Source organism: Sciurus carolinensis, chromosome 13 (assembly GCF_902686445.1).
Source record: "Sciurus carolinensis chromosome 13, mSciCar1.2, whole genome shotgun sequence".
NCBI lineage: Eukaryota > Metazoa > Chordata > Mammalia > Rodentia > Sciuridae > Sciurus > Sciurus carolinensis.
This window is the reverse complement of record NC_062225.1, coordinates 73,268,981-73,282,693: the sequence shown is the minus strand read 5'-3', so window position 1 is coordinate 73,282,693 and position 13,713 is coordinate 73,268,981. Positions and strand designations below refer to the sequence as shown.

The following is a 13,713-nucleotide window of genomic DNA, read 5'->3' as shown; positions in this document are numbered from 1 at the left end:
AAATAAGGAATTTAAATCAATTAGCAAATAAAAGAAGTAAAATGGAAGCAAAAAGCTCTTCCCCTACTTGCCAAAGGAAAAAACCCAGGCCCAGTGGTTTTCACAGGTAAGTTTTACCAAACTTTCAAAGAATAGATAATTCTTGTATTATGTAAAAAGTTCTTCCAGAAAATGGGAAAAGAATAAGAGCTACTCAACTCACTGTATGAGGTTAATGTAACCTTGACTCCAAAACAAAATAAAGATAAGGAAAATTATAATCTCATTTCCTTTATGAAATAGTTGCAAAAAATCCTAAACAACATATTAACTAATGGGGTCTGGGGTTGTGGCTCAGTGGTACAGCACTTGCCTAGCATGTGTGAGGTACTGGGTTTGAGTCTCAGCATCACATATAAATAAATAAACATCCATTGACAACTAAAAAATACTTAAAAAAACATATTAGCTAATGAATTAACTGTATTTTTTAAGTGAATCACAATTGGTTGGGACTTGTAACAGAAATTCAAGAAAGATTTATCATGAGAAAATCTAATAATATAACATATTAATAGGGGAAATCATTGTCTCAATACAGAAAAAGACTTGATAAAGTTTGACACCTATTTGTAATTTAAAAATATATATATCGACAAACAAGGAGAAGAGAGTGTACTTCCTTAACCTGGTTTTATATCAAAAACCTACAGTAAAGATTCTGTTTAATGAAGAAATTGTAGACACATTCCACTTAAAATTGGGCAGAGAAAAAAAACACTGCCTACTATCACTGTCTCTGGTTAACAGTACTGGAAGCACTGGTCAGTGCTCTGAAAGAAGAAAAAGAAACTAGAAGCATAAATTCTACAAATGGGGAGATAAAATTTTATCTACTTGGAAGCACTAACAGAGTCAACAGAACATTAAGACTAAAAACAAAGTTCCGCAAGGTTGCTGGATTCAAGATAAATGTTAAAAAATACAATAGCATTTCTCTATAGCAGCTATAATCAACTAAAAATAAAAGAATAAGATAGCATTTATAATAGCAACAAAAACTGTGGACAATTTTTTGATTTACTTAAGAATACACATGTGTTCATGGAGTAAATTATAAAACTAATAGAAGAGGATGGGAGAGAACATGGAGGAAGCCACAGGGTCCTTGATAACCTCGTTTCGGTACTGCACTGACCTGTCCCGGTTCTGTTTGTTAGCAGCAATTTCTGTGTCTGGCCCTTGCCATTAGACTGAGACTCTGCCATTAGAATAGGAGACTTTCCATACATATTTTCAAACCACCACTCCTCCTAACAAAAGAATGTACATTAAACACTGGAATGGTTGCATGTGACAGGGGAGAAGAATGAGAAGAGAAGGAAGAAAGGGAGGGAGGGAGGCTGACCTTTGTATACCAAAGACAACAGTGTGCCATGAATTGATGTAGCTGTTTAATGTTCTGCACTGGAATGAAAAAAAAATGGGGTGCATCTTTTCAGTCTCCTTTCTATACGTATACATAGTGTATAACCTTCATGCACATCTTTTGTTTTTTAGTTTTACCAGGTTGGGACCTTATTATACATATTGATCTACTACTAGGTTTTCTCATTTAACCTTATATTCTGGAGAGTTTTTTTCATGTCACTGTAAATACAGAGGTTTGTCTTATTTCTTTTATTACTGCACATTATCCTTAGTGTGGATATACCAGGAATGTATTTGATCACTTTCCTATCGATGGACATTCAGGTTACTTTATCTTTTTTCTTTTCCTTTCTCTCTTTTGGTCAGATGTCTCTTTCACTGTATGAGCATAACATTTATACTATACTTATTTTGTCGCCCCTGGACTTCAAGACTGAGGAACAAGGAACATGCAAGATGGATTATGTTGTAGGCAGAGTTTGTAACTTGAGGACAGGCAGGGTCACTGTGGCAGATTATCTATGCTTCAGCTTCCTTCCTCCTACCTGGTCATATGAAGAACACAACTCAATCAGGGTCATTGTTCTTGCCTTCAAAGAACTCATGTTTAGCGAAGGGCAGACGTGTGAGTGACCCATGGGAGGCAGAACAGCATAGAGGGAGGGAAGCCTCCCAAGTCTGACTTACTGCCTGGGTTTTCATCCAAGCCCAACACTTACTGGATTTGACAATGGGCGAGTTATTTCGCCTCCCCCCAAATCTCAGTTTCCCTACCTCTTTTCTTAGAGGGTTGCTGTGATAAACAAGATGATACATATAACGTGTCTGGCACATAGTGATCTGTGAATGTTGAACTGTCAGGAAACCAGCCGATCAGACGGGGACACAGGTTCCCTGAGGTTGTAAGTCCTCAAAAATGAAGGGCAGAGCCCCAAGAATGGGCAGCATTCCCTTGGCAGAGCTGGAGGAAAGCATTTTAGTGCACAGAAAGGTAGAAGTAAAAGTCCTAAGTTGGAAATGGGAGGCGTGTTTGGGAGTGGGGAGTAGTGCCCTGTGGTTAGAAGGTCACATTCATTAGCCAGAGGAGGAAAGGACTTTCTAGGATGTATGCAGGTGGTCTTCTGGCACTGAGGACAGAAATCCAGGGTCCCTCCATGAACTTGTGCCTCAAAGCTGAAGTGACAGATCCTCCATAAGACCACCGTTGGCGTCAGCCATTGTCTAGAAGGGTACTCCATTCCTCTGTCCTCCTGCCTTCTTCAGCACGGGCCTCCTCCCAGGGCTTGGCCACTCCCTGTACTCAGCACCCCCACCCCTCAGCAGGGTTGGGAGGTAGGCGGAGGCTTTTTGCGGGGGCTGTGCTGGGTGGGCAGTTTTCCCAGAGCAAGAAGCAAAGCGGGACTGAGTTGGCGCCGGCTTCCTCAGATGTAGACATTGCTCACTGAATGGCCAGCCTGCCCCAGAGAGCTTGAACCCAAGGGCTCCCTCGGGCACTGTGTTCCTGCTCTGGGGGCTGCAGCCCTATACCTCAGGGGAGTGGCATGCCACAGAGGGAGGCCAGAGGGGCACCAGCAATGCCAGGAATGGGCCATGGCCGGGCTAAGGCCAAAGCACGGTTGCTGCCAGGCAGTAACAGGAAGAGGAGCCGCCTTAGCAGGACAAGGCAGGACCTGTGGGAAGAGCCCAGCTGGAGTGACCAAAGATGGTGCAGATCTTCCCCTACCCCTCAAGGGACCAGAGCTAGGAGCCCGGCTCGTGGCAGGGTAAGGAAATCCTGGTCCAGGAGAGGGAGCTGGGGGAAAGCAGGGGTTGGAAGGCAATGAGCCTCACTCCATATTATTGTTCTTGCCCAAGAGCAAGGACATCATGCCCTGGGACTCCTCAGAGCCATGCTGGGGTTCACTGGAATGAATCAGAGCTGGTCTTAACCAGAGCATAGCACAGACAGTTTCCTTCACTTCTCTGAAGGAAACTGAGGCCTGGAGGAGGGATTACCAGCATCAGGGATGAGACCTGGTCAGTGCATTGTGACCCCTGGTTTTTTGTCCTCACACCTTTACCACAGCAGCCTCTCCATCTTAAGACCTGACTGGATCAAGGGTCAGCCCTACTGAGAAGGGCATGGCTCTGGGCTCCCCGTGGTCCCAACGGTACCCCAATAAGCAAGATTCAAATTTGGGAGTAGTGGAGGCAACCCAAGAGTCTTGGGTTCTGAGTCAAGCTTTGCCACCCTGTTGCCATCTGACCCCAGCCTAGGCCTTCCTGCAGCTGTAAAAGAGGGTGGGCTGAGCACCCCAAAGGTGGGCTGAGATCTGTCAGTTTTTGCTGTTCAGCACCCACTATTGCACCAAGACACCTGACTTCTCGAATGCTCTTAGAAGCCAGGGTTCTGGTTAGACATACTCTCTGGGGCCCTCTGTGCAGAGTGAGGCCAGTCCTGAGAACGCAGCGCGGGAGCGGAGCCGAGTGAGGACACTGCGCCAGGCCTTCCTGGCCCTGCAGGCCGCTCTGCCGGCTGTGCCGCCCGACACCAAGCTCTCCAAGTTGGATGTGTTGGTGCTGGCCACCAGCTACATTGCTCATCTCACCCGCACTCTCGGCCATGAGCTGCCCAGCCCTGCCTGGCCACCCTTCCTGCGTGGACTCCGCCACTTGCACCCTCTCAAGGTATGTCATAGCGCTGACCTCAGTGTCCTCTGGACTCCTGTTGCAGGAGAGAGCCACTCTTTGGGACAATCAAGTGCAGGGCTACAGTGCATGGTGGGGAGCTTCCAGCACGCACCTGGCTTTCCTGAACCTCAGCTTTGTTCTATGTAAAATAGAAGCAAACAGGAGCTTGCCTTCTCCTCCTAAGTACAAAATAAGATTATTAATGTTAAGTATAATTAATGATAATCACCATCACAACCACAGACAGCAAGGCTTAGGTGCTAAAGCTATGCCAAGAGCTGGTCTAGGTAGGCTCTAGTGTGTTCTGTCTCTTGTGCAAGAACAAAATGAAGATTACAGATGAGGACATATAGGGAGGACAGGTGACTGGATGTGGTTTGAGTCCCAGGGTGTCTGATTCCAGACACCTTGCTCAGTCACTGAGCAGGCCTGGGATGGCACTGTGAGGAACTGACTGAGGAGTGCATGCTTACAGAGGAAGGGCCATCTTTGCCCTCTGATGAGAAAATTGTTAGGGGTCAACTTTATTTTTATGGAGGATACTTTCCACCTTGTTTCCTGCAAATATAGTTAAATGCCAGATTCTGAGACAAAATGGTACAAGTCCGATATGCCAAAGGTGGCACCTGGTGCAGGGTTCTGAGATGACAACAGGGTCCTTTGCTGTAAAATGGTGACCAAGTTAAGGCCCTTGCATGTGGTAGATAGATTGAAGAGTGTACAAGGGAGCCTGCTTAGGTCTAGAACTCTGGCAGGGTGGTGAGCCCGGGAGCAGCGCCCTGTGTCCCCAGTGGAAGAGCTGCTGCTGGAGAGAAGGGGCTGAGTCAACGTGGAGCTTTCTGAGACTTCCTGCTCCTGCTGGAAGGAGGGAAAATGCTGGAAGACCCCAGCTGAGAGGGAGTTTTTCCTGCCTACGGGAGGGGGCCCTTGATCTCCTCAGGGTAGCTGGAGAATGTGGGGGCTGCAGGCGGTGGTGAGATCCCTGACATCAGAGCTCTGATGGATGGGGGAGGCCTGAGGCAGGGGTGCCAGGGAAGGGGGAGCTTCGGGTGTTAAGGATCCTGGACAATGAAGGGCAGCAGCATCACTCACCACCCACCCTGTGTCTTGCAGAAGTGGCCCATGCGGTCTCGTCTCTATGCTGGAGGTCTGGGATGCTCTGACCTCGACTTCACCACAGCCGTTGCCTCCTGCCAAAGAATAAGGGATGCAGAGATGGGGTCTCAAGTCGCTGGAGAGGCAGATGTTCTCCTTTCCACCAGGCCACTCTCGCCAGCTCTTGGCAACAAATGACCACCATACTCATCCTGTTCTCCTAGACCATGCTTAGGGACCTGGATTTTCTACCAGTGCCTACCCATCTTCCCTCTCATTCTCAGCCTTTGAATTTGACTCAGGTTCAGCTTCCAAGGTCTAGTCTGCAGACCAAGTGAAGCGGTGCTGGGGAGTTCCCAGGGAGCACAGAATGGAGAGTCTCACCTTGGCTCTTCTGTGGCAGTTACAAGGAAGTGGGAGAGAAATGGATCTGACTGGGTTCAAAGTCAAGTGAGACACCACTCCTCCTTTCTCTCCTCTAAGACTCCTGCAAACCCTCTGCACATAGGTAGAAGACAAAATCATGGCACATGTGCAGAGCAGGGTGGCCGGGATGGCAGCAGCCACAGGTGCTGAGAAAGCTAAGGAACTTGTTCTTGGTAGCTTTATGTGTGAACAGACCTGGGTTGGTGTCACATAGCCAGAGGGAAAATGGAAGAAATATGCTTTTTTATATGGCACTGTGAGGTGATTACCCAATGTCAATGAGGCAGGAGGAATTTAGGATTCTTGTCTCTGGATTCTGGGTCTCTCCAGTAGCCCCTCACCATTGCATTTTCTCCCTCTCTGGGCTCTGCATTCTTCCATGATTTTTTTTTTTTTTTGACATGAGTTATATCTACAGGTTAAGACATAAAGCTTACATTGCTTACATTCCAGTTTCTGGAGAAAGTTTTAGATAGTCCCAGCTGTTTAGTTTGAGAAGATTTTATCCCAGAGGCAACTCTATCTTAACTGAACCAGGCAGCCATTTAAGGCCCTGCCTATGTGGGATGCTGATATGCTTATATACATCCTTGAAGGACCTTAAAAACAAGAATGTGTGTCTTTTTCAAGAGTTGGTAATCGGCCTCCTCTTACCATTATGTTAGAAACCTTACCTCAAAGGAAAACAAGACAGGTCTGGGTCAGTGGGTTCCCAGTGCTGTTGTTGCCTGAGGTTTCATTAACGCTGGAGTTATTTCTACAATCAATCTGGAAATTAACTCCCTAGGCCAGATTTTCCCTCAGTCATCATCCCACCAGGCTCTCCTTACGTCCTGTCTTGAGATGCCAGAAGTGTGATAGATCTCTAATGGACTTCATCTCTGGTCCTGAAGAAATAATCTGAAGACTAATCACAGAGTCTACACACACCAAGATGAACTTTCTAGGTCAGGTGTAGCTTCAAAACTGGCACCTGAAGTGTAGGCCGGGAAGGAACCTTTTATCAAAGGTGTTTTTGATAAATTTCAGCAGGTAGGAAGACTTGACTCCCAACAGGATATGATTAGTCACAAAGCCATCACTGTCATCATGAACATCAAGGTCTGGGCAAGCTGGGAAGGGCTGGGGTCGTCCTCCACAGAGCTGGCTGGGGCAGCAGGGAATCGGGGGCAGGAGTGACTCAGCAAGCTGGGGTGGAGGTAGGAGACACAGAACGTCCCAGCCTGAGTTGCATGGGATGTGGGAGCAGCTGGACTGTGGCTGAGAGCCATGGGAGGAGGCCTCAGCCAAGGCCAAACGCATAAATCTGCCTGGAACCACTTCTCTGCTGAAGGACCCTGCAGAGCTTGTGCAGAGCTGCTTCTGGGCAGCTGGACAGGGCCAGGCAGGGGCAGAGACCAGGTGTGGGAGGGCATGAGCAGTATTCTTCACAAGACCATAAAAGTCCATCCTGAGTGTTCTATTTTTAAAGCCTAATAGCAGCATCTTCCTGGTTGAGTTGAAAGGGGTAAAAAGAGGCACAGATGAATTTCCTCCTGATTGGTGGCACACAATCTCTTTCTGGGCATGAAGGAAACTGGTTTTTCTGGGGTTCCCTGAGACCCTGGAACTTCTCCTAATAGATGGGTAGACTGGTTTGGAGCTTGCTCTGCCACACCTGGCTCAGACTCAAGCCTTTGTCTCATATCATCAGACCCCTGGGGTGACCATGTCACCCTAGTGGAGAAGACAAAGAGGGCAAAAAGGTGAAGCTGGCGGAGGCTGAGGAAGGGCAGGCCCCACAGGACAGTTTCTAAGGCTGCCTCAGGCCCTTTCCAAGCAAAGTTGTTTTCCTTAGTGCCCAGGACAATCCTCTGGGGTTCAGGGGTCATCTTCCTCAGATGGACATCCCACACAGGACAGGGAGCCAAAGGAAGATCCAGGGGATGACTGGGTCTTGCCCTCCTTGATGAGACGATGCTGCCCTTGAGAAAGGTCAGGTTGGAGACTGGGATCCATGAACCACCCAGAATCAGATAGCCCCTGTGCCTCTGCAGCAGATGGGTTTTTTATTTTACGCAGTTAGGGAACATGGGGTGGATGAAGCAGCTGGAGGCAGCAGCGGTCCAGAAGATTTTGTTCCCTAGGAACAAAGGTATGCAGCAAAGAAGCTGCTATGTTCCAAGAAAATCTACGTGTTTAAGTGTTTTATTTATGGCTGCCTTCCTGATACCAAGGCAGAGTTGACTAACAGACAGACTGAAAAGTCTGAAATATTTACTATCTGGCCCTTACAGAAACAGAGTGCTGACCTGTGCTCTATCAGGTATCAAAGGTATCAGGGGTATTCAAAATGTGGTCTGGAAATCTTGGGCTGGTCAAAAATATTTTTATGTTATAATATTTTTATGTTATTTACCATTTTTTACTCTTATTCTGTCATGGTGTACTAGGATTTTTCCAGAAGCTACACAACATGTGATATTGCAACAGATGGAATGGAGAAAGAGGAGAATCCAGCTGTTAGGAAAGACATTAAAGATACTTGCAAAAATGTAAAACAATACCACTCTTCTCACTAGATATTTTCAACGTGGAAAATAATTATTTTTGATTAAAATGTTCTATATTTATATTGACATAGAATGGGTTAATCAGTTATGTTATTTTAAAATGAGTATTTTTAATTCTCTATTTTAATTTCTAATATGATAACTATCAGTAGGTGCAGTCTACATAAGCAAAAGCTCTTCGTTTGGGGTTTTACTTTTTTTGAGAATGCAAAGAAGTCCTGAAACCAAAAGTTTTAGAATCTGGGTTCTAGAATAAATTGGTGACAGTTAAGAAAGCCCCTTCCCAGGCCCTCCTGTCCCGAAACAACACAGCTCCACCCCATGCGCAGGGCAGACACAGTAGATTGGTCCTATCCTTAGAGAGGCAGAGGACTCTGGGCACAGGGAGCAGCTGGTAGTGAGGCCCCAGGGTGGTGGCCTGTGAGTCCCCATCACAGGGAGGTCTCTTGGAGAACTAAAGTGGGGCTGCTCCCCTGGTGGGCTGAGCCATCCCGAGCCAGCTCCTCCTTGTCTCTGCTGTCCCACAGCACCCCATTCATCTTCTTCTCCAGAAACAGGTCCTGGGAACATGCAGAGCAAACTCAGTAGAGCTGGTGAGGGTGGGCAAGCGTGGTAAGGGACCCGTGTAAGAAAGTGAGACCCTGCTTGGGTCCCCGCTAGGAGGGAGCCCAGGCAGCCTGGTCGGGGAGCAGGAGAGGGAGGGAGGAGCACAGTGCAAGGCAGGGGTGGGGTGGTAGCAGAACAGCCAGGCTGAACTGCGCCTCAAGATCCTTCTGCTCCCTCAGCCAGCCTTGTGGGAGGGCAACTTCTGGGGACAGTCCCTGTTTAGGCTCGTGAGTAGAAAGAGGAGTGCTGGAGGGAGGGAACAGAGAAGGGGATAGGAGGGGACCTGGAAGGCAGGGGGCATCTGTGGGCAAGAGAAGGGAGCGGGGCATGTGACAATGGGTCCCACCTGGCTGTGGCTTCTGCAACAAAGCCGCTTCTGGCAGGACAAGGGCAGGAGGGACAGAAGTCTCAGCAGCACAGGGTAAATGGTCCGAAGGTTCAGGGGCCGGCCCCGCATGCCCCCTGAAGGCAAAGGAGCTTCTGAGTGTCCTCTGAGGAATGCTCCAGGGCAGCAAGTCCTCAACTGTCCCTTCAGTAGACATCCCAGCCCCCTCCCACCTCTGGGACCTCTGCTGGGAAACCTGGCTGTTACCTACAGCCAAGGGCTCTGAAGGGCAGAGTCCCTCCTGCCCAGATTGCAGAGTCCTTGAAAGCCCCCTGTCACTCCTCACTGGTGATGCCCCACCCTCACAGGTAAGTAGACCCCTCTCCACCCCCTACACCAGCAAGTGGCCTCAAAAGAACCACCATTGTTCTTGCTTTGTTGAGCAGGCTCAGTGAGATAGTATAGGAGACATTAAAGAATAGGTAGAAAGGGGACATAAAAGAAGGACAAGGATATAGAATTTTAATTTGAAGCTCTATATATTTTCCAGGCCTGACACTTCCCAAGGCAGTCTATCTATATCAGGTAAGGAAGACTATATCAGCCTAAGCATCCTGATAATGAGCAGACCAGATCTCAATAAACCATCTTGAGATCACCAGACTAATGTCATCCCCACATGTCTTCCCATATCTACCCCTCTCCAGGTTTTCTTTCTTTCTTTTAAAAAAATATTTTTGGTTGTAGATGGACACAACACCTTTAATTAATTACTTTAATTATGTATTTATTTTTATGTGGTGCTGAGAATCAGACCCAGTGCCTCACACGTGTTAGGCAAGCACTCTACAACTGAGCTATAATTCCAGCCTCCCAAGTTTTATTTAAAAGAGGAGCGGGTAACCCCTCAAATGCACCTCTCCAGACAGCCTGCATTCTCACTTGAATGCGTGTTCCTTGCTTTCCTAGATAAATCTGTGCCTCTAGTGACATGAGTTGAAATTCCGTCACGTATGTCAAAGACCTCACTTGTCCTGAGTTGAGTTCCTTGCTCTCTGGACCTCCGAGGGACCCTCTTCTGAAGATGTCTCTTCTCTCAGGACATCAGGAATAAACATCTCCCTCCTCTTGGTTGAGTCTGAGTTTCCTCCTTCCCCTCTGCTGTCACATCCAGGTTTGCTTGGGAAGGTGAGGATGGCACCTCCCTGTGGGACCAGAGTCCCTGACACAGCAGGGGATCAGCTGCCTAGCAGTGAAACAGAGGACAAGAGTCAGCTCCAAGGAGTAGCCTCCAGATGATGCTACCACCTGCCAGTTAACAATGGGGACAGAAGCAGGAACTCAGAATCAGCCTCATTAAATACACTGAGAAGTTATAAAGGGACGGAGACAACTGTTTTTTTTAAACCTAAAAAAAAGTACAAAAAAAAAAAAAAAAAGTGATCCAGGAATCAGAATAGAAATAGTTAAGGATGATAGGAGGAGAAAATCAAGTTGAATAAATCAAGTTGGCCTAAATAACTTGAAAGTTGTGTTGAAGCTTTGGTGGTTCAAAACCTCTGGGTTGGGTCCAAGTTGGATGAAAATAAATTCCATACTGCACTTCCCAGAAACCACAGCTAACTTCAGGGTGACTGACTGAGCCCCGGACCTCTTGGAATCCTTGTGAAAATACAGACACACTCTTCTCGTGAACTCTTTGAAACTGGGAGTGGTGGGGAGCCACCAGAACTGACACAACGGGTGGGTATAAAACCATTAGAATCTTAATACACCCTGAGAAGTGCAGTAGCGTAAGCCAGAGGTTGAAGCAAAACTCAGTCCTAACACTGAAGTGTGGGAACGGATGCTCCTTGACTTATGATGGGGTTACATCCAGACTAAATTCATTGTAAGATGAAAATCTCATAAATTGAAAATACGTTGAATATACCTAGTCTACCAAACATCACAGTTTAGTAACACAGCACATCATAGAGTATCAGTTGTTTCCCCTTTGATTGGTTGGGCGCTGTGGGTACCTCATATCACCAGCCAAAGAAAAGATCAAGATTCAAAATTCAAATATGGTTTCTACTGAATTTGTATTTTTTTCACACCATAGCTAAATGAGATTGTCATAAGTCAGGCACCATCGGTACTCAAAAGGACATGTCTCCACAATGTATTAAAAAGGCTGAGGGTATAGTTCAGGGGTAGATTGCTTGCCTAGCATGTGCAAGGCCATGTGTTCACTCCCCAACACTGAAAAAAAATTCCTTTAGAATATATTAAAAGTAACCACAGAGCAATAAGAGATCTACAATCAAATAGTAAATGGGCTAGAAACATATCCAAGCATCTTTCTAAAAAGAACATCCAAATGGCAAAAGATGCTCAATTTTATTATTTGTTAGAAAAATGCAAATTGAAACCACCAGATACCACAAAACACCCATCAGAACAATTAATATCTGTATCTATTATATCCAGTAAGTTCACTCCTAAGTATGTAACCCCCCAAAATGAATGCACAATTCATCTAAAATATGTACAAGAGGGCTGGGGTTGTGGCTCAGTGGTAGAGCACTTGCCTAGCATGTGTGAAGCACTGGGTTTGATTCTCAGCACCACCTATAAATAAATGAATAAGATAAAAGTCCGTCAACAACTAGAAAAAAAAATTAAAACATATTTACAAGAATGCTTATAACAACATTGATTGTAATAGCCCCAAACTGGAGTCCTGTGTTAGTTTCCCATGGCTGCTGGGGTTGGGGTTCTGCTTTGCCAACGGGCACCTGGTTAAGTTCCACCAACAGAGGGCGCTAGAAGAAGTCTTTCAGACAGGAGGAGGAGGAGGGGCTGCTTGCCTAAGCTTCCAGAGCTTGAAGTATCCGGGTGGTGACAGCTCTTCGCCCCTGCAGTTGCATTTAGTTCAAGCTTCCAGCTTTTTCTCACGCTCAGAACCAGTGTATAGTGTGCCCCTTACAGATGCCGGCACCAGCTGTTGCAGCACTCGGTCCTGGGAAGTCTGGGTTCTGCCTCTGCAGGGTCCCTCCTGCAATGTTTTAGGTTCCAGTAACTCTCACCTTATCCCCTTATTAACTCCTACCCCTCAAGTGGCACCTACTTCCTTCAGCTGCCACCTGTGTTTCCTTGGTATTTTCTTTTTGCCTTTTCAGTTCTTATAATAAACCACCTCTGTCAAAGTAACTGGTGTGGTTTTTATGTTCCTAATTGGACCATGACTGATAGAAGAGCCAGCATAAGATTTTGTGGATATCTGACCTGCCTCCTGACCGGAAATACATGAAATGTTACTTCTCTTTTAAACAGGGAAACTGAGGGATGCCATAAAGTTTACAGATCCACACAGCCTTGCTTGGCTTGTTGCCCAGGTGTCTTGGCATGGTTACATAAACAATCCAGGGCCACAGAGAGTGGAGCATGGTGGGAGTGACTGGCTGCCAGGAGAACAACTTGGGTCACGCCAATCCTTATAAACATTATCTGGCTGAACACTCCTCCACACACACACACTCCTATCAAGGTACAAGGGGGGAAGTGACATCTTTCCAAGAGTTTTCATGATCCTCCTCAGTTGTTGCAATAACTGAACTGAAAACATTCAACTCCAGAGGCCCTTTGCCATTACGATGGCCACCATTGTATGTGTGTATTTAGTAACATCGTAAGGGTTGATTCATTCATCAGATTACAAATGTGTACAGAGATTGCCTCAGCAAACTAACAAGAAAGTTGTGCAATTGGAAAGCAAAAAGTTTTGCAATTTTCAAGGCAAATTATATACCATGAAGGATTTTTGAGGGGAATGGGGGAGAAGGTGGACTAGGTTGATAATAATTCACAATGGTTGGTATATAATTTTCCTAACCCAGTTAAATACATACCTTCATAGTTCCCACCATTTAAATTTATGTCTAAATAAAGCAGAAGTACACAAACTGCTTATTTTAAACTCTATTTTTATTTACACTCAGAACCAGAATATAATCTTAAAATTTCCCTAATGTATACATTTCAGATTGTGCCAATCCTTCTGTCTGCTAGAGGCACGGAGCAGAAGTTTTCTCTGAGTCCCTTCAGATGACATATTCTATCAGCCCAGTTTTATTCTGTGAGCCAGTTTTCTGATTAGGAAAAAAAAAAAAAAAAAAGAGTGAGACCCATTCAGATCCACGAAGGCACCAAGAAATTTCTATTCAGGCTGGAACTTGGTGGTGCCTATCCTGGGGCAGAGGAGTGGCCCCTATTATCCAGAATAGTTCCCTGCTGGATGCCTATCTTTGTGTTGTCAAATGTATTCAGCAGGCACTCATACCTGAGGCAGTGGTGCATGTAATCATGGCCTGGCTGTCATATCCCTCTCAGGATAGACAAGTGTTATGTGCTCCTTCTTTGCTTTCAGGATTCATGTGAGTTTCTCTGAAGTGAAACAGCACTGAACTCCATCTTACTGACACAGCTAAATTAGCCCTCAGTCTTATGGGGTTAAGTCATGCCAGAAACTTGGGAGTTCAAAGTAGATCAGTCTTCATGACCGTGAAGTTAAGTTAACACACCAGGAGACGAGAGGTTGGAAAGACAGCTCAGCCTTCCAAGACTATATGGTCAGCAAATATACCG

General features: G+C 46.2%; 1 protein-coding gene across 1 annotated transcript; it reads left to right on the top strand.

Annotated features, from left to right (window-relative positions):
- Nucleotides 1-2,844: 2,844 nt before the first annotated feature.
- On the top strand, nt 2,845-5,960 carry Tcf23 (transcription factor 23). The gene is made up of 3 exons (XM_047523512.1): nt 2,845-3,173; nt 3,835-4,077; nt 5,194-5,960. The coding sequence occupies exons 1-3, from the start codon at nt 2,952-2,954 to the stop codon at nt 5,371-5,373; spliced, it is 645 nt and encodes a 214-aa protein (XP_047379468.1). The 5' UTR covers nt 2,845-2,951; the 3' UTR covers nt 5,374-5,960.
- Nucleotides 5,961-13,713: the final 7,753 nt, after the last annotated feature.